Genomic DNA, 21,332 nt, shown 5'->3' on the forward strand with positions numbered 1-21,332 from the left:
TTTAGACCTCGACAGATTACTATAGAATTATTATCGAGTGTAAAGGGCATTAATGTAATTTTGCACGGGCTGCGTCCCGTGCCTATAAATAGGTGAATAGTAGCCCCGTACTGTTCACGCTGACTTGGCATTCGCTTTTTGTGTCACGCTTGTATTATCATCTCCTTCCAATTGAAGGTACACTTGTAATTCAATGATATTTCTGTTTATGTTTAATGATAATACATAACTGTTCATGATGCCATTTATATTCCTTACATTTCATCCTTCGTCGTTATGAAATGAATTTATGAAGGTATACTCTTCATAACCTTCGTCCGAAGAGCATTATACCCCAAAGGAGATAATGTTTCGAAGGACGAAGGACTTTAACGATTAACATTTTCTATGTTGCCTTGTTCTTAACTCATAGCATTTGAGAACAAGTCCCCAACACTGGCCAACCTTGAATCTCGAGGGCGAGATTCTTTTAAGGGGGATAGGTTTGTAACGCCCTGAATTTGGGGGTAGAATTTTTTCTTCTTTTTACTCACCAAATTCAGGCGTTACTCTCTTTTCTCTTCCTGTTTCGCTCCTTCTCCCTAATTTCAAACCTAAGTTGACATGGGTGTTGCATCATGCCGAATCATATTTTCTTTTGTCTGATGTCGTGTTTAGTCGTGTGTGTTGCTTAGTTTCATTTTGGATTTTGCTTCGTGAATTGAATTCCGATCTGTGGTTGTGCGTGTCGTGGGTTTTGACCCACGGTGCGGCCCAGCCTAGCCTGACCCAGCCCAGCTTGGTCCGCGTGCCCCTGGCGCCCGTGCCCTCCCCATGCGCGCCCCCCTCCCCTGGTCTCTTCCCCTCATTCAATTCTCCCGCGCAGCAACCTCCTCTCTCTCCCACTTCTCTCTCTCCCCATGGTGCCCTAGGTTTTGGAGATGGTGATCGCTGGATTTGGACCCCGAGGTGAGCTCCCCTCCCCTCTCCCTCTCCCTTTCTCTCTTCCCCTCCCATCCCCTTTCTCCTCCCCACGCGCGCCCCCTGTTTCCCCTGCGCGCGCACCCCTGTGCGGCCTCGGTCCCCGGCGGCGCGGCCCCTGCGCGGCCTCGGTCCCCGGCGGCGTGGCCCCTGCTCCACGGTGGCGCGGCCCCCTGCTCCCCAGCGGCGCGGCCCCTGCCCTCCCCCGCGGTGCCCCCTGCTCCCCGGTCGCATGGCCCCCTGCCCTCCCGGCGGCGCGGCCCCCTGCCCCTCCTGCGGCGCGGCCTCGGCCCCTTCCCCCTGCGTGGCCCCTGCCTCCCCCCCGCGGCGCGGCCTCGGCGCCCCGCGACCCGTGCCCTCATGCCTCAGCGTGGCCTCGCGTGCCCCCCCCCCCGCGCGCGACTGTAGTTGCGCAGTGTTCGACTTTTAGTTTAATCCATTTTTAATTTTAGTTTAGTCGATGTGTTGCGTCGCGCGCTTCGTCGCGCGACGATTCATTTTAAATTCATCTTTATTAATGAGCTGTGTCGCGCGCTTCGTCGCGCGACGTTTCGTTTTAAATTCAGTTCAGTTGACGTATGCCGTCGTGCGTTTTGTCGCGCGACGCCTAACGTCTCTTTATAATTAACGCAAGTGTCTCGTTGCGCGCTCCGTCGCGCGACGAGTCATTTATTTCTTAATTCAATTTAAGTGTTGTGTCGCGCGTCTCGCCGCGCGAACAATCCTTTTAATTTACCTTTATCTGCTTATAATAATTAAACATGGAACATGACTTTACCCTATGCTAAACGCGATGGCTAAATTAACACCATTCTGTTAGACGAGTATTTTAATTTATAATCGTGTGACGTGATCGCTCTTCGACCGTTGCCTCGACCATTACTTTCTCTTTCTCGCTTAGTCGTAAGTGTGAGCCCTGCGTTGAACGTCTGTTTATTTATTGCATTCTATTATATGGTACTTGTGGCCCTTAAGGGGGCTCAAGCTGTTTCTCGAGTGCCTCTCCGTAAGGACCTGTTCGTTGGATGACCGCCCAGGAAAACAGTGCAACCATGAGGGTGGAGTGGGACGCCCTTAGCTGAGTAATTAGAGGAACTGGGGGTGTAGTTCGCTTCGTCGTCGTGCCGTTAATGGGGCTCGGTGTATGCGGCTCGCTCTGCCAAGGTTGGTTCGCCCCTTGGGGAGGAGTGCGGTGCATTTAGGAAACCTAACGGGCGGCTACATCCCCAGGAAATCTTTGTAAAGGCTACGTAGTGAGACCTTGCCTATTCACCTTGGTAATGTTTAAGGGTTTGATCGGCCCGAGGCAAGAGGGAATCACGACTTGTGGGTAAAGTGCGCAACCTCTGCAGAGTGTTATGAAATTGATATATCAGCCGTGCTCGCGGTTATGAGCGGCCAAGGGAGCTCCATTGATTAGAGATACTTGATCAGAGATGTATGGTTTATAGGTGGTGATGAGGAGGATGGTTATGATTATGCTTATGGTAATGGTAAGTGGTATTCTTTCCGTTTGGAAAGGGTACTTTGGGTTAATAACTTGAGTTAATGCTAAAACATGACTTTCTACTAGTAAATAATAACCTGACCAACTAAAAGCAACTGCTTGACTTAACTCCACATAAAACTAGTCCACTACAGCCAAACGGGATATTTTGCTGAGTATGTTGATGTGTACTCACCCTTGCTTTACACACCACCCCCCAAGTTGTCCGCGTTGCAACCACTGCTCACGTGAAGATGAAGTCGTGGAGGAAGACTTCCAGGAGTTCCAAGAGTACGATGAGTCCTAGGCATGGGTTAGCGGCAAACCCCCAGTCGGCTGCCTGTGTAGGCCGTGTGTATCTACGTTTGTTTTCCGCACTTTGATTATTGTTAAAGACTATGTGGATGTCTCAGACATCATGATGTAATCGACGATTATACCCTCTTTTATGTCATTATTTGAGCAATGTGTGATGATGTCCAGTTATGTAACTACTGTGTACGTGAATTGCTGATCCTGACACGTACATGGTTCGCATTCGGTTTGCCTTCTAAAACCAGGTGTGACACAAGCTCCCCGCCAACTACCGCTACCTTGCGACTCTAGCCGTGGCCGCCGATAACGAGGGTTGTGGTGACGCTGATTCCGCTGAAGTAAAAGGCGAAGAAGCTCCTAAGGGAGGCTTATAAAAGATTGTGTTTTATTGCAGGGATGCGTATGTATCTTCGGAATAAACATCATCTCACATGACATAACATCATCGCATCATTTCGCATAGCATAAGCATCATACATCATTCTGCACATGGCACAAGAGGTGGACACATTATCAATCTACAGAAGAACGCTTTGAAAAAAGGGAGAAATCATAGTCACCAAAAGATACATCATTGATCTTCGGAAGTATAGCTTCGGAAAAAAATTTCACGAAGCCTGGATGTTATTCATCAGAATATTGGATATTGTTGTGACAAAGAAAAATTCTTCTTCACGAAGCATGAAAAGAAGGGAAGGTGTTTTTTCGTCAAAGACTCAAAAGCGGTACGTGTAAAGTTTCATGCATCGTAAAGAATTGACTAACAAAAATAGGTATATTACATTTGGGGTTACAAAATGTTTCAGTATATTACATTTCAGAAGTTTTTTTTACAAAAATACTTAATCCTCTCTCAAAACGACTTCTGCAGCCTCGTTCAGGAGCCGATTGACGACTTCGTCCATAATATCTTCAGCCATCTTTTTTATTTCGTCGTCTCCTTTCGGCTGAGGGCCCGAAGACGTTTTAGCAGGATCTGAAGTAAGATAGGATACGGCTACAATGCTATTACAAATCGCAAACAAATCTTAAAGCCTAAAGATTACAACACAATAAAAACTATTAGTTAATACCTAATTGACCTTCGGCCTCTGCGCTCTTTTCAGCAGCCTCAGCTACTTCTCTAGCATCGTGAATGCCCTTTTCACTTCTTCGAATAATTTCTCCGGCCATTTCTCGGCCACCATTATCCCAGATATCGGTAAAAAATTTTCCACCAATTATACTAGCTTCGGCCGAAGGATCTCTTGCATCTTCAAAGGACAAAGCAGCTTCGGACTGTGCTAAAATTTTTACATGTTCGCAGCCTTTCTTCTCTAAGATGGTGGCAATCCCTCTGGCACCAGAGAAGGCACATATATCTCCTCGGCTATTTAAAATTTCTTCGAAGGCCTCAGCTTCGTGGTCGATCCATTCGATGGGACCTTCGGGATTGCCTCTCGTAAAGTTTTCTTCGCTTGAGAAGGCGCCAACCCTGGCGAAGCTAGCTTTTAACTTTTTAACACACTCTATAGATTTGTTATAGCATCTCTTTTTGGACGAACGAAGCTCTTCAACAGTTATTTCTAGGTGATCGGCCCATTGGTCGCTGAGTTCTCGCTTTGTTTCTTCAAGTATGCGTTCTTCCTTGGCTCTGGCCAGTTGTTTCCGAAGGTCTTCAATTTCCCGCTTCTGAGCTTCAGCTTGGCCTTTAAAAGCAGCTTCGTCCTCCTTTATTTTATGTATCAATGAGTACAACATTTTATCTTTTTCGAGACCTTCGTTCCTCAGTTCAATAACTTCGGAACGAAGGTTGCTCAGGGCTATAGAACACCCTTCGTCTTCAACATCTTTCTGTGCCCTGAGGGCATTGCTGAGTATCAGGCCCTGCAAAGAGAAATATGTCTGCGTCAATAGGTTTAAACAAACGAAAAATTTTGAACTCAACAAAAAATACAAGGATTTCATTTGTCGCACCTTTAAGCTATTGTAAGCTAGGCTGTCGGCCAGATCGTTCTTTGACAGCACCGAAAGTCCGTCTTCTAAAGTTGGGAATCCGAAGCTCCTGCTCATCTCCCGACAGACAGAAATTTCCTTGCTGTCGGGGAGACAATACAAGAAGTCTTCTTCTCCACTACCATTGAATATTAACGCCCCCTTCGGATATTTCAGTTTTTGGGCGTAGTGCTGGGCCTCTTGCTCTTCTTTTTCTGATAATTTTTTCCCCGAAGCATGACGAAGAATATAATCACGAACTTTCGGGGATGCTTCGGGGGCAATGACACCGGTTTCTTCAACAAAAGTTGGCTTTGTTATTTTTTCTGCCTCACTTTCCAAGGATTTTATCTTTGCAGGCTCTGAGGGCCCAGCTTCGGCTTCAGTCTCTTGCCCTGGAGCTCTAAAACCAGAAATTTCAGTTGTTGTTTCAGGAATGACAGCAGCCCTCTTCGGAGGTGTGCTTGAAGATTTGATCGTTTCCAGTACATCTAGCACATTAGCCATTCTCTTTCTTTTTGGAGTCACTGCTGGCACTTTTTGATTTTTTATTATATCAATGCTTGCCGCGGGACTCAAAACTTCTGATGTTTTGGATCCCTCAGTTGCTTCTTTTACCTCTTCCATTTTTTCTGTGGACGGCGCTTCGGCCTTCTCTTTCATTTCTGATAACAAAATCTTCGATTGTTCCAATTCTATCTTTGTTGGCACTTCGACCGTTTCTGCGACTTCTGGCAGCAAGGTTGGCTCGGCTGGTTTTTCAGCTTCGGCGGCCGAAGGAGTTCCTTCGGTAAACTCAGGCACCGAAGCTGGTTCAATATAGCGCGGCCGATGTGTGAGGACCTTTATCTTCTTTCTTTTCGGTTCTGGCTCGCTAGGAGCAATTGCAGCTTCTTCCTTTGCAGAGGTTGTGTTTTTTCTCTTCTGCCTTCGAATGGGATAGCAATAGTCAGGGTAGACAAACCCGATTGCATCAAATACCCGATTCAGCCTTTTCTTTTTTCGGCCTCCGAAGGCTGCTGACATTGCAGTGTCTTCGGCCTTCGAATAAGCCCCAAGCAGTTCATCGCTTAAATTTTCAATACTTTTTAACCAGTCATCATCTGGCTCAACGAATTTATCTCCAAATTTAAAAGTGTACTTCAACCTGATAAGTCCACCTTCGTCGGCCTCTTTTACGGTTTCTTGTGGCATTTCCCAATTCTCCGCGAGCGGCCATACCCTGAAGGCAATATGCTCTTGTACTAAGTCTCTTGTCCCAATGAAAGAACAGACTGCGCCGAAGGCCCTCTGGCATTCTTCGGCAACTTCATTCATTTCAACCTTCGGCCTTCGAAGGCCGAAGCTTTGCCAAATAGGGCGCATAATTATACCTTTGATATCTTCTCGTATTGTCAGATCACTCTTCACATAGAACCATTCTGTCATCCAGTCTCCGGGCCATCTTTTCCGAAAGGTTGGCACGGGGCAGCTTGACCCGGACCGAGAAACAAAACTGTAGCAGCCAAAATTGTTGTGATACTGTTCCTTACCCCAAGGTTTTGTTTCATATGATAATTCATGTATATTGCAGAAGCTTTTTGCGTCAGGCTTCAGACCTTGGCTTCTCACGGCCCACACGAAGATGTTTAGCTTTATAATTGCCTCGGGGGTAAGTTGATGGAGATAGATTTCGAATATTTTCAGCACCTCCACAACGAAGCTGCTCAAAGGAAATCGCAGTCCAGCTTTCAAAAAGCTTCGGTACACTACGACTTCATTCTCTTCAGGGTGGGGGCAAGTTTTCTCCCCTTCGTCGGCCCTCACAATGGACAGATCCCGAAAATACCTTCCTCTCATGTTGATAAGATGATTCTCTTTGATAGTTGATTTACCATAAACTGAATGGCTTGGTCGCCATGGACGATCTTCGGAGTCTTCACCACCACTGTCCACATCATAGCTGTCACTATCACCAGTATCCTCAGACAAACCTTCCAGAATCTCCTTGGTGATTTTTTCTGTGTTGGTCTTTGACATCGCTATAAGAAACCCCAAATTTTTCTCTTCGTCGAGGCTCAGCTTCGTCTCAGCAGCAGTCTTCTTATCTTCGGACATCTTCGGAGACACTAAAAAACTGTTTTCGAAGCCGAAGCTTCAAAACTAAAAGCTTAACAAATCGTAGTGCACAAGAGCTAAAAATTGAGTGAGCAGGAGCAGTTGGCCAGAGAGCGTGTCAAATGCGTTTGCGGTATGGCCGTATTTATACGCCGAGTGCGTTGAAAATTGAAAGACCCCGCTTGTCAGTGAATATTGCTATTCTAGCAAAGGGAAGGTGTTTTTTTCGGACCTTCGGCGTAAAGCCTTCGTCCAGGTCGCAATCTAAATTTATTATTTTGAACAAATTAATATTGCGAGGGGCTACTGTTGGGGACCTTCGGCATCCGAAGGTCCTCAAAAATAGGATTTAATAGTGTTTCTGGAGTATAATGTGTGAACAGGTATCTTCGGACTCAAGTCAGGTATTACAGTAGACCAGAATAAGACGAAGGTTGGTGAACCACCGAAGGTCTAAGCAGGAAAGCTTCGGCGTGACAGCAGCAGATGAAACCGACTTAAAGATGAAAAGGCTATTTAGACCTCGACAGATTACTATAGAATTATTATCGAGTGTAAAGGGCATTAATGTAATTTTGCACGGGCTGCGTCCCGTGCCTATAAATAGGTGAATAGTAGCCCCGTACTGTTCACGCTGACTTGGCATTCGCTTTTTGCGTCACGCTTGTATTATCATCTCCTTCCAATTGAAGGTACACTTGTAATTCAATGATATTTCTGTTTATGTTTAATGATAATACATAACTGTTCATGATGCCATTTATATTCCTTGCATTTCATCCTTCGTCGTTATGAAATGAATTTATGAAGGTATACTCTTCATAACCTTCGTCCGAAGAGCATTATACCCCAAAGGAGATAATGTTTCGAAGGACGAAGGACTTTAACGATTAACATTTTCTATGTTGCCTTGTTCTTAACTCATAGCATTTGAGAACAAGTCCCCAACACTGCCCAACCTTGAATCTCGAGGGCGAGATTCTTTTAAGGGGGATAGGTTTGTAACGCCCTGAATTTGGGGGTAGAATTTTTTCTTCTTTTTACTCACCAAATTCAGGCGTTACTCTCTTTTCTCTTCCTGTTTCGCTCCTTCTCCCCAATTTCAAACCTAAGTTGACATGGGTGTTGCATCATGCCGAATCATATTTTCTTTTGTCTGATGTCGTGTTTAGTCGTGTGTGTTGCTTAGTTTCATTTTGGATTTTGCTTCGTGAATTGAATTCCGATCTGTGGTTGTGCGTGTCGTGGGTTTTGACCCACGGTGCGGCCCAGCCTAGCCTGACCCAGCCCAGCTTGGTCCGCGCGCCCCTGGCGCCCGTGCCCTCCCCATGCGCGCCCCCCTCCCCTGGTCTCTTCCCCTCATTCAATTCTCCCGCGCAGCAACCTCCTCTCTCTCCCACTTCTCTCTCTCCCCATGGTGCCCTAGGTTTTGGAGATGGTGATCGCTGGATTTGGACCCCGAGGTGAGCTCCCCTCCCCTCTCCCTCTCCCTTTCTCTCTTCCCCTCCCATCCCCTTTCTCCTCCCCACGCGCGCCCCCTGTTTCCCCTGCGCGCGCACCCCTGTGCGGCCTCGGTCCCCGGCGGCGCGGCCCCTGCGCGGCCTCGGTCCCCGGCGGCGTGGCCCCTGCTCCACGGTGGCGCGGCCCCCTGCTCCCCAGCGGCGCGGCCCCTGCCCTCCCCCGCGGTGCCCCCCTGCTCCCCGGTCGCATGGCCCCCTGCCCTCCCGGCGGCGCGGCCCCCTGCCCCTCCTGCGGCGCGGCCTCGGCCCCTTCCCCCTGCGTGGCCCCTGCCTCCCCCCCCGCGGCGCGGCCTCGGCGCCCCGCGACCCGTGCCCTCGTGCCTCAGCGTGGCCTCGCGTGCCCCCCCCCGCGCGCGACTGTAGTTGCGCAGTGTTCGACTTTTAGTTTAATCCATTTTTAATTTTAGTTTAGTCGATGTGTTGCGTCGCGCGCTTCGTCGCGCGACGATTCATTTTAAATTCATCTTTATTAATGAGCTGTGTCGCGCGCTTCGTCGCGCGACGTTTCGTTTTAAATTCAGTTCAGTTGACGTATGCCGTCGTGCGTTTTGTCGCGCGACGCCTAACGTCTCTTTATAATTAACGCAAGTGTCTCGTTGCGCGCTCCGTCGCGCGACGAGTCATTTATTTCTTAATTCAATTTAAGTGTTGTGTCGCGCATCTCGCCGCGCGAACAATCCTTTTAATTTACCTTTATCTGCTTATAATAATTAAACATGGAACATGACTTTACCCTATGCTAAACGCGATGGCTAAATTAACACCATTCTGTTAGACGAGTATTTTAATTTATAATCGTGTGACGTGATCGCTCTTCGACCGTTGCCTCGACCATTACTTTCTCTTTCTCGCTTAGTCGTAAGTGTGAGCCCTGCGTTGAACGTCTGTTTATTTATTGCATTCTATTATATGGTACTTGTGGCCCTTAAGGGGGCTCAAGCTGTTTCTCGAGTGCCTCTCCGTAAGGACCTGTTCGTTGGATGACCGCCCAGGAAAACAATGCAACCATGAGGGTGGAGTGGGACGCCCTTAGCTGAGTAATTAGAGGAACTGGGGTGTAGTTCGCTTCGTCGTCGTGCCGTTAATGGGGCTCGGTGTATGCGGCTCGCTCTGCCAAGGTTGGTTCGCCCCTTGGGGAGGAGTGCGGTGCATTTAGGAAACCTAACGGGCGACTACATCTCCAGGAAATCTTTGTAAAGGCTACGTAGTGAGACCTTGCCTATTCACCTTGGTAATGTTTAAGGGTTTGATCGGCCCGAGGCAAGAGGGAATCACGACTTGTGGGTAAAGTGCGCAACCTCTGCAGAGTGTTATGAAATTGATATATCAGCCGTGCTCGCGGTTATGAGCGGCCAAGGGAGCTCCATTGATTAGAGATACTTGATCAGAGATGTATGGTTTATAGGTGGTGATGAGGAGGATGGTTATGATTATGCTTATGGTAATGGTAAGTGGTATTCTTTCCGTTTGGAAAGGGTACTTTGGGTTAATAACTTGGGTTAATGCTAAAACATGACTTTCTACTAGTAAATAATAACCTGACCAACTAAAAGCAACTGCTTGACTTAACTCCACATAAAACTAGTCCACTACAGCCAAACGGGATATTTTGCTGAGTATGTTGATGTGTACTCACCCTTGCTTTACACACCACCCCCCCAAGTTGTCCGCGTTGCAACCACTGCTCACGTGAAGATGAAGTCGTGGAGGAAGACTTCCAGGAGTTCCAAGAGTACGATGAGTCCTAGGCATGGGTTAGCGGCAAACCCCCAGTCGGCTGCCTGTGTAGGCCGTGTGTATCTACGTTTGTTTTCCGCACTTTGATTATTGTTAAAGACTATGTGGATGTCTCAGACATCATGATGTAATCGACGATTATACCTTCTTTTATGTCATTATTTGAGCAATGTGTGATGATGTCCAGTTATGTAACTACTGTGTACGTGAATTGCTGATCCTGACACGTACATGGTTCGCATTCGGTTTGCCTTCTAAAACCAGGTGTGACACAAGCTCCCCGCCAACTACCGCTACCTTGCGACTCTAGCCGTGGCCGCCGATAACGAGGGTTGTGGTGACGGAGATGCCAGCGGCAAGCGCTTGACCAAGAAGTAGATTTACACTCATCTGTGCCGATCCACCCTCTTTGATGCCAGCAGAAAGGTAAACTCATTTGGTCATTCCTCCATGGAGGTATTATGCTTGTTTGTTAGGGCCGATCTACTGTGGATGCGGTTCTGTTATTAGCCTCGTGTTTGCTTGAAATTGTCTATTTTGCTTAATAGCCATCCATGCTGTCTATTTTAGGAATTTTGGATTCTGAAGAACAAGGGAGCCCTTTGCATGAGTATATCATCAAAGGCAATGACTATTACCGGGATATATGATCGGAGGTACTGGAGCCACCTCACCAGAGAAGAATCAAGGTACTTCTTTTCTTTAAGGCTGTTATTTTGTATAGCTTCTCCTTGATGTGTGTATCCCATTTCCTTTATATTTCTTATTGCTGCAACTACTTCAAAGTTTCAATTTTATTTCAGGTTTTGCATCATCAGTGTCAAGAGTTATTGAGTAATTTTTTTATTTAGCTGCCCAAAAAGTTCATACTAAAAACAGTTGAACTCTTCTTACTTCCTGAGAGAGAGAGAGATCGGGAGGGCAGCCATCGATTAGTCAAGATTACACCAACAATTACAGTAGAGGATATCTTGGCAATATACTATCTAACCCCCCTAGTAGGAACGTCGGTGGAATGGACGTTTATGCCGGACTGAAACTCTAGGAAGACGCTCGAAGGCAGGCCTTTGGTGAAGATGTCGGTGAACTGCGAGGTGGTTGGCACGTGGAGGACGCGCACAACACTGCGGCTACGCGTTCACGAACAAAGTGAAGGTCAATCTCGACATGTTTGGTGCGTTGATGTTGCACCAGGTTGGTCGAGAGGTAGACAACACTCATTGTCGCAGTAAACAGCCATGGCATGCTGGAGAGGCTGGTGAAGCTCGAGTAGAAGCTAATGCAGCCAAGTCGCCTTAGCGACGCCGTTGGCGACGCCACGGTACTCAGCCTCTGCACTAGACCGAGAGACCGTCAGCTGTCGCTTGCTGGACCAGGAGATGAGACAGTCACCGAGGAACACGACGTACCCTGACGTGGAGCGATGAGTGTCCGGGCTCTCGACCCAGTCGACATCTGTGTAGATAGTCAGCGAGTGTGGAGAGGAAGCACGAGCTACGAACAGCTCGAGGTCGACGGTGCCGTGCAGATAGCGAAGGATGCGCTTGACGGCGGTGAGATGCGGCTCCCGAGGATCATGCATGTAGAGGCAGACTTGTACTGCATAAGTGATGTTCGGACGGGTGAATGTGAGATATTGCAAGACACCGACCAAGTTGCGGTTCAACGTCGACTCTGGAACCGGTGAGCCATCGGAGGAGAGCTTGGCCTGAGTGTTCACCGGGGTACTGCAAGGCTTGCACGCAGTCATGCCAGCGCGCTCCAGAATCTCGAAAGTGTACTGTCGTTGAGAGAGAACGAGGGACGCGCACAATATAACACATATTTTATATATAAGTTATCGTATTATTATATGGTCCCGTTGCAACGCACGGACACTTACCTAGTTTATGATATATTTTTATATTGAGTCGCTACGCTTCTATTTTATTGAAAATCAAACATAAAAAAGTAGAAATGAAATCACTCTATTATCTTCTACTACTCAACCAAACACAACTTAGACAGTTGTTATAAATCGGTAAAATTGCAATATTTCCCCACAACAGCAGTGCTGTTCTGTATTCCCAAATTGCCACCCTGTTCTGCGTACTCGTCGAAACGACGATAACCACACGTCTCGAAACCCTAAGGCTGCCCCAAATTGTTATCCCAAACCCTAGACCTAAACGGCTCCATGCTGTGAGACCACCAACAGTGTCCATGGCTCTGGACGCCCCGGTGGAGCGACGGGACGAGGTACAGATCGCGATGGGGAACGGAAACGGCGTGGCGCCGTCTCAACCGTCGCGGCCAGCCGGTCGGCCAACGGCTGCTGCGGCGGCAGCGCCATACGCGGACAGGCGGCTGCGGCTGAACCCAAATGCGGATCACAAGCCGGAAGACTACAGCGACGTGCGCGGCGAGTACGCGCCGGCCGTGTACAGCGCACTCGAGCGGCATCTCCCACCCAGCCTCATCGATGCCGACCGCGATGTCAAGCTACACTTCATGCGGGACATTCTCGCGCGCTACTGGCCGCAGGGCGAGCGTAACAAGGTCTGGCTTTCGATTCCTCTTAGTCACCTACAACCTACTGATGTACGTTCTACTACATTGCTAGACATCGCTCAGATGTTTTTGTGTTATTTTTATTGGTATAAGAAATTTGGTTTTGTTATGGTCCGGAGTGGCACTCGAGTAACTATTTTTTTTTCAAATCACTTTAAGTTTCAATACATTTGGATTTTGCTTCAATGTTAGAGCCCGTGGTCGATCCAGAATTTTACTATCTAAAATTTTCATATACATTCGGTCAAACCATTTGACAATTCTGTAACATTTTTAAATTTTGAACATAATTTGGTATACATACAATAAATTAAACAGTAAATCTTAAATCTGAAGATTAAGTCAAAAACATAAATAATACTCCCTCCGTTACAATTTATAATTCGTTTTACTTTTTTACCCTAAGTTTGACTGACTCATCTTATTCAAAAAATTTCATAATTGTTGTTATTTTTTGCTGTGATATTGTTTAGCATATGATATACTTTAAATGTGGCTTTGATTTTTTTATTTTTTATTTGCAAAAAATTGAATAGGACGAGCCGGTCAAACGTGAGAGAAAAAAGTCAAACGAATTATAATTTGGGACGGAGGGAGTAAGTCTTAAATTTGATTTTTTAAAATATTCATAACTTATAATATAAATAGATGAAAAACCATGCTGATAGTTTATAAAATGTACACATGAAAGAGAGATTCACCTGACTTTTTAGCTTAGACCTTCTAAGTGACATAATCAATGTCTTGATTATATTATCTTTGTACACTTAAAAAACACAATACCAAACAATTAAATAAATTATAGTTGCACAGATTAAATCCTAAGCTCTCACATGTGATCACGAGCAGTCACATGATATATACCGAGTTGTTGAGCAATCTTGATCGTTTTGATGTTGGATAAATCCCTGATCTCGCTGGACAAAGAAATAGAAAATACCTTGTTGATTCTAGCAATTCAAGTAGATACGATTTTTATTATATAAAGGAAAAAAGAGAGATTGAATGCTGTGGTGATCTGATTAATCAACTTCGAGTCTCACTGTTTGGTTGGCAAGGCACCACGCTTGTGCCTAGGGTCCTCCCCTGTCTCTCAACTCTCGAAAGCTCAAGACCCACCATAAAGTTGTTTTGGTGTTATGTCGTTTTTGTAAGCCTATACTCAGCAGTCTAGCCTCCAGCAGCATCTCGCGAGTCGCATTCGCCAAAGAATCTGAGTGGTCGTGCGTTGTGCTGTCGATTTTATTGTCCGTCCAACAAGTCATCCCAAGACTTCGTCATATAGGTCTTGAGGCCACAGACCTGAACACAAAGGAAGCACAAGCTACAAGGGAACATTTTTAGATATATTTTATTCTTTCTCTCTCTCTATATATATGTGTGCGTGCGCGCGTGTGTGTATCAATGTTTTCGAGTCAAGAAGTCAAGTCGTGCAGGTACTGACTAGTAGACTAGTCGTGACTAGGACAGACTAGTCGTGACTAGTCAAATATAAGTCGGTGATTATATTTTTATAATTTTCTATATATGCTAATACTAAAAACACGCTGAAACACTAAAAAACACCTTGTTTAGTATATCTTCATCAGTCTCCATCTTCTACAATACATCATTAAATATACTCGGTCGGTAAGGGAAAGACTGACCCCACGATATTATATTAAGAAGCTCAATCGGAGCCCCAACCGAGAAAGGTCACGAAAGCTGGTCCCCCGTGCAACATGAGGGTCCGCCCCTATATCCAGATCTTTACTCGCGCTTTGAGCCCTCCTAGCCCCTACACGAGGATTTGCCCCCCATAGGTGGTCAATCCATCTCGTGTGCACTACAATACATCATTAAAAATTGCACAGTCTTGTAGCAAGTCTCCTATTGTTCTCTCTGATTTCAAAGAACTTGTTTGTATTAAAAAACAGTGCATGCCCATACAAATTGGTATTCATCTGATTGTCCCGCCTCTTATCAGCAGTATAAATTACTCCATCCATTAATCGCTATGTGTTCCAAAGCTTCCTTGATGCTCTTTTTTGCATGGTCCATGGCAGGCCGCACTTCAGCCATTGCTGGTCTCTACCATTTCAGCCTAACAAGATCTCTACCATTTGTCTTGGTCCTCATCAAGTCTTAAATCCTTCCATGTCCATAGATAAATCTGGTCATCTTCTTTGCTTTAGCAATGAACCACTAAACTCATTTATCTTCCCAATAACCTTCAACATGAGATCCAAGTAGTGGGTAGCACAAGGTGTCCAAAATAAGGTAGGAAACTTGTCCATTAGCATCCTACCTACTAGGGTTGAGATGGTTGGGTGGCCTCACATTTTTATACCTAGGTCCAATAGTCGCCCGACTCAAATGCTACGACTAGTCGTGACTAGTCGACGAGTCGAGCGACTAGGAAGTCGAGTCTCTCTGGTCGACTATCACCTCTGCACCGACTTCTCGACTAGTCGCTCGACTTTAAAACATTGGTGTATATGATGCATGTATATGTATCATGTATACGCTGGGGCGCTGGGCACACGGGGTATTCCAGGGCATACCCCCTAGCTACACCCCTGGTTAGAGTCTGTCACACTAGCGCAATTTTTTGGAAGGTAGTTTGCAATTTTGGATCAAGGGTAGGGTTCGGATTGGTTTGGCCTTCAAGGACATTTTTGGTAGGTTGGCAGGGGCTGTGGGTGTGGCAAATGGCAAGCAACTAGAGACCTTTAGTTGGGGGATGGGCAGCTTTGATGCCTAGTGTAATTGGGAGCATATGATCATGGCTGTCTAGGAATGTTGATTTAAGCTCGAAGGAGTTTGCTTTGAACAAGTGATGCTGATTATCCCGAGTCAATGGCCTAGGCGGATGGTATGGGTCATTGAGATATAAAGTAATAAAAGCAAAAAAACAGGGGAAAAGAAAACATATCCTATCCAATCTCATATGCCTAAAAGTAAAAAAAAACATATCCTATCCAATTTCATATACCTAAAAAGTAGTATTTTAGGAAATGAAGGTGCTGCAGCAGCTCTCTTATCTCATCTCCTATACCTATAATTTTAAGAAATCTCGTAAAAGTAGCACTCTCTCCTAAATAAAGGAGACAACCCCTCTTCCCTATCCTAAAGAAATATAGGAGACAAGTTTTGGGCAATCCGCTGCAGCTGCACTCTCCTATATTCTAGATTGATTTTAGGGTACTCTCTTAAAGTAATTTATAGGAGATGCAATATAAGTGATCTGGTAGAGGTGCTCTTCACAAGTTCATGAAAGTATTGAGCAGATGCTAACAGATGCCCCATTTCCTTCCTCCCTTGTTTGTTTATATGCTTCCATACAAATTAGTGCCACTGGCAACAACCAACAAATTAAGAGTGGGCAGCAAAATTGCTTGCACATGGTTTTCTCTTTTCTTTGCACTCCATAGATGAGGTCCTCTGCCATTCTCACTCTGCCAGAGAAGTGTGCCTTTCGTGCTCTGCTGGTGATGTTTGCCATCTGTGCTTTGCCAAATTTTTTGCCATTGTCCTTTCCATTTACAAAGCATGGTTAGGTTAACCCTGACCTTTCTCTTACCCCATGTTGATGCCTTAAACCTGTTGGAATGGTGATGTTCAACACTTGATTCAGAACAGCATCCCAGGGTTGTGGAAAAGTGAGGTCAACCCTGAATCTGACAACTTTGATTTGGTGGACTTGTGGTGACTGAGGTCATGCTGCTAGTGTTGACAGAGGTGTATTTTGAGTTTTTGAGACTTGAAAATAACATAATTTAAACACTGCCTTTCACTATGTTTCGCCATGGCCTCAGGTGAATACGATTCATTACAATATTTCTGCCCCATACCCCTGATTAAATGCCTTGGATTTGAAGAAGAGAGGTTGTTATATCATCTTAATAGCAGTTTGTATGGCCATTTCACATTAATTTCTTTCTGGAATCTATACTTCAGTTCTTTGGTTAGTGCCTATGTTATGCGATGGACATAGTGAAATGGGGGGAGGACATGAGATGTACATTACATCATTGTGCTGTTTAGGGCTTTCTTTTAAGTTTAGTTTTGTTTGCAAGAATTTGAACATCACGGAATTTTCATGCAGATCAATTCACTTTACTACCTTACTTATCATAAATCAGCTTGCTACTAAGGCTCTCATGTTAATTATCTTCATACAGGTGCAAAGGCACAGAGAATATAGGCAGAGGATACTCCACCTTTACAAGGTTTGCAGTTCACTCTTTTTCATTTGTGCAGTCTACAGCTAGATTGCCTGTGAAATTTCCATTATGGCCAATTGTCATGTTTCTTTTTTGACGGAGGTGCCAATTGTCATGTTTTTGGAAGCCTTGGGTTTTAATTTTCTGTGTTTTAGTTATGTTGGGATAACATTGAGCAAACTGCTACATGATGTATATTACCCAGTTGTATTGTTCATATCCAATCTGTTATATGTGATACCTACAGTCTATAAGTTATTCTGTATCTGAAGTTCGTTGCCAGGCAGCACACTGAGCTGAATTAGGTTTAGGTTTGTGCAGCACACAAGATTTCTGCAAATTAAAATTCTCTATCTCTACTAATATAAAGCACGAGTTTCTTCCTTCGTGCGTCACTCCTTCCCATCCGTTCACCTCGCGCTGCCCCAACGATTAAATGGTAAAAAAACTAAAATTATGCACACATGGGGATTTGAACCATGGTTGTTTGCTCCAAACCCATATTCACACTCACCCAGCCAACATAACACACATATCTTTGTGTTTTATACTCTATAGTCTATACTCAAGCATAATATAGATACTCTAACCATGTTTGTTGGTTCGAAAATTCATTTGTATTAACCTCATGGTTTTTAAAGCGGTAAGGCGGTCCAAGGCGTTGGACCACCGCCTGGACGCCTAGGCGGCGCCTAGGCGACGCCTAGGCGAGGTAGGCGGGCAAGGCGCCTAGGCGTTAGACCACCGCCCGAACGCCTAGGCGACGCCTTAAGAACAGAGATTAACCTAGCCAACATAACACACTTGTTTTTATGTTTTATCACTCGGCATATGAAATGCATTTGTGCTGGTTATATGTTAGACACGTTGAGATCAGGCACAACAAGTCAACAACTAGTTCAAATAGAGCATAAACCATTGTAAAGGTTTGGATCGTGTTTGAACAACTATTCCATTTAAACAAGGCCTACCTATATGATGTATGGAAACCATAGCAACTACAGGCACCTAACTAGTATAAAGAGTTCACATGCATCATGCTATGCTGGTTGCATGGATGGTGGGTCAAGCTAGTTTGCCATAATCTTTGAGTTCTATAACAAGACTACATGCTTCTTGTAATAGGGCTGAGGATTTGGGTGCAACTTCGACAATATATTTGTTCTATGTCAGGTTGGTCACTAGGGCCGTCGGTGTGACAAGGGTACAAAGAGTTTGATCTGAAATACTAAAAATAATAAAAGTTAGCAATTGCTGTTATAAGGAAAACGAATGCGCATATTTCCCTGAATGGCACCTCATTTCTGTTGATATCTGGCTTTCCTCGTAGTAGATACTGTCATTCCTGTCATTGCACACACAACTATTGTTATTTTTTGGTTTCCTTCCTATTTTCCTCCTCATCCAGTCATCCCACACTCTCCAATTCCTTCGCCACCTTCCTTTCTTCTCCCCCTCCTAGTTCTAGTTTTCTATCTAGGTGGCACATTAGCAGGCTAAAGGAGAGTCTACCTGCATGGAGCCTATAGGTCTTTTGAACATTATCTACCTGGAGAATGTAGGCTAAGAAAATTAGCATACACTTTGCTTGATTTCAGGTAACATCCTTTTGAAACTGGTGGGTCAATTGCTCATAGTGAGTTCTGGGTCTAAAACTAGACGATGATGATGGTAGCCTTGCAAGAACTCACTTTTACTACTTGTCTTCGATGTTATCAAAACATCCTCGAAAACTTGATATGATGTAGCCATGCTAATTTTTCTTTGTTAAGATTTAATAGTCAAGGTTATTAGTGTAATCTTCTATGTTAGACTACTGATTAGGGTTAGGTTAGGGTTTCCCTGTATTTCCTTGATTACCCCTATTGTAATGGGCTTTGGCCCACCTAACTCTTCTAATATACTCCCAACCTAGGATTAGAGTTAGGGTTTTCACACATTCCAACATTCTAGTCTAGGGTTTCCCTCTTGTATCTCATGTACTCTGCAAGGTTATTAAGGCGTTAAGGCGAGACATGGCGACCCACCCCCTTCAGAACACCTAGGCGAATTAGGCGTGCGGAGAGGCGACACCATATGAGCATCGCCTAGGCGAGGATATGCAAAAAACCTAACAATCTAACACTTGCAATAGCACAAAAATTGGTAGGGTTAGAATACAAGCCTTTTTGCTGTCCATCCTTGGTATGTTCTCTCCACTTCTCTTTTCCTATTTGTTGTTCTTGTAGCATCCATGATCCATCTCTTTTGCAATTTGTAAATAAGATGTAGCTTGTCATCAATGTGTAATGAAATGATAAATTTGTTTTGCTATGTAAATATGGTTATCTTACCAAAGACCCAACCTCTCTTCTTTTCTTTCAAGCTGCAAGCTACATTCACATACGAATATTTACATAGCAAAACAGCAAGTAAGGCATAAAATAGCAGCAGCAGCCAGCAAGTAAGGTATATCAAATTAAACCCACAATACATTGGTGGGAATAAAATAGCAGCAGCAAGCAAGCACAAGCAGTCAGGCACACAGCAGGTGCACGTCCACATTACAACATATGCTAGTCTTAGTGGCATACTTAGTAGCAGTCCAGCCCCATAATGACTTAGCGACATAGAACAATCAAAAGCTTAAGTGCACAAGCAGTGAAGCACGGCACAAAAGTATGTTAGCTGCAAATCTGAAATCAGCCAACTTTCAATGAGTCAATATCCATCTTCGAACTCATCTGGAGCAGCCTCATTGTTTTCTCCACCAACATTTGAGCCATTGGGTGCATGTGTATCTTCAGAATCAGTCACATCAACATCATCATGTGGATCTTTGTCCTCCTCTTCCTTCATTGGCTGAACCAGAATCTTTTTCAAACCTTGAGTGTGAAACTCTTGCACGCTTGTTGGCATTCCTTGGAAGATTTCGTCCTCGCAGCGAGCTTGATGCACCCATAGCTTGATCAACAAGTTCCTATGTAAGGCCATTCTCATTCTCACCACAGTCAAACCCACGAGCACCTTGAGACTGCACATAGGAGGAATCGGCCCACTCATTATCCCAATCGATTGCCTGTCCCTTCTGTGACCAGGCAGAGGAGACCATCAACCACATTCTCGCAGCTTGTGTACTTTCTAGGGAGGTTTGTACTTGGTTCTTGAGAGAACTCGGACTGGATGTGGCCCCACCGCCCCAACTCCTCAAGCCGCTTCTGTTCCTAGTGGAGTAGAGCAGTGGCTTCCCTTGCCAAGAATTTGAGGAAGGTTTTCAACTTTCAACTCCTTAGTGGTCCTGGTCACATGGATGTTGTGGAAGCATAGGAATGCCTGCGTGTTTGATGGCGCCCAACCTCATGTGCAATCTGTCCTCTCTCAAGTGGCTGCCGAGGGCCATTTGTGGTGCCTAGCCAGGGCCGCTGGTCTGCAAGACCTCCTCTTAAGGAATGCACAGACCCCTCAGCTGGGTGCTAACTAGTGTGTGGTCGTGGTCGTGTTGTTGTTTTAGTTCTCTAGAGGAGTTGTGTTAGTGTGTTGTGTGTTCAGGGAGGTCTCTTTCATCTCTGTGTATTTGTTTCTCTTTTCTTAATGAAACGACACGCAGCTCTCCTGCGTTGTTCGAATTTTTTTTATCCCAATCGAACTCTTCAATGACCAAAGGGTCAAAACCTTTCCCTTCTCACGCCTTATGTGAAACCTAGTCTTCATCCTTCGGTTGTAGGAAACATAGACAATATCATTCAATCTCTTATGCAGGCAACCTATTTCGTTTCTTTGTATGGATCTACAAAAGAATAATAAAAAACAACAAACAAAAAATAATTTGTTGGCTGAAATTCTGTACACAAGGTGAGAATTAAACAATTAGACAAAGACAACAATACTCACAAACTCAAATCTACTCCAGTTTCTCTCACAATCGGATGATGAAGCGCAAAGATCAACAATACGCCTAGCACACCTTTGAATCTCAATAGCACGCCCTCCATACGAACGCCACCATTCAACTTGATTGCCAAATGTGAAATACAACATATATTAGGAACTAGACTTGCTGGAATTTAGTTGCTAATGTATAAAACCTGCTGCAATTACAAGAAAAACATCACTTAGGTGGGCATTGTCTCAAGGTTGTTCTTGGCCATTTTGTTTGAGAAGGCCTCTCCTCTAAGAGCTTCACAGTCTAAGGATTGAGCATCAATCTTGTCTTTAGTTTCTTGACCATCCACCATTCTTACAATGACATCAATAAATCAACCTCTCAGTTGGCCAACAACTGCTGTTATGACCGACTTGCACTATTAGAGGCGCTGTGATCGGGAGTCTTAAGGCCCAAGTTATCATTAGATAAGAAGATAGTTATTAGATAGGAGTTGGTTACTGTCATTAGATAAGGGATAGATATCCAGATGAAAGTTAAATAAGATAAGATGAGAGATTATAAATACTCACTAGCATGCCATGTACGAAGGACAGTCTCAGCTCTCGGTTGCCTCGAGTGCGCGG

The 21,332-nt window shown here is 45.0% G+C and overlaps 1 protein-coding gene and 1 pseudogene across 2 annotated transcripts in view; both read left to right on the forward strand.

Annotated features, from left to right (window-relative positions):
• LOC109945032 (F-box protein PP2-A13-like) overlaps nt 1-10,923 on the forward strand; it is a 75,032-nt pseudogene extending 64,109 nt beyond the window's left edge.
• Nucleotides 10,924-12,032: 1,109 nt separating this feature from the next.
• LOC100193023 (uncharacterized) overlaps nt 12,033-21,332 on the forward strand; it is a 47,697-nt gene continuing 38,397 nt past the window's right edge. The window contains exons 1-2 of one of the 2 annotated variants that reach the window (XM_008673885.3): nt 12,033-12,627; nt 16,803-16,850. In XM_008673885.3, coding sequence (XP_008672107.1) covers nt 12,292-12,627; nt 16,803-16,850 — 384 coding nt within the window. In that variant the 5' untranslated portion in view covers nt 12,033-12,291. The remainder of the gene's footprint in view (nt 12,628-16,802; nt 16,851-21,332) is intronic. The other variant, NM_001138191.1, reaches the window with a different exon arrangement.

Source organism: Zea mays, chromosome 3, assembly GCF_902167145.1.
Source record: "Zea mays cultivar B73 chromosome 3, Zm-B73-REFERENCE-NAM-5.0, whole genome shotgun sequence".
Taxonomy (NCBI): Eukaryota; Viridiplantae; Streptophyta; class Magnoliopsida; order Poales; family Poaceae; genus Zea; species Zea mays.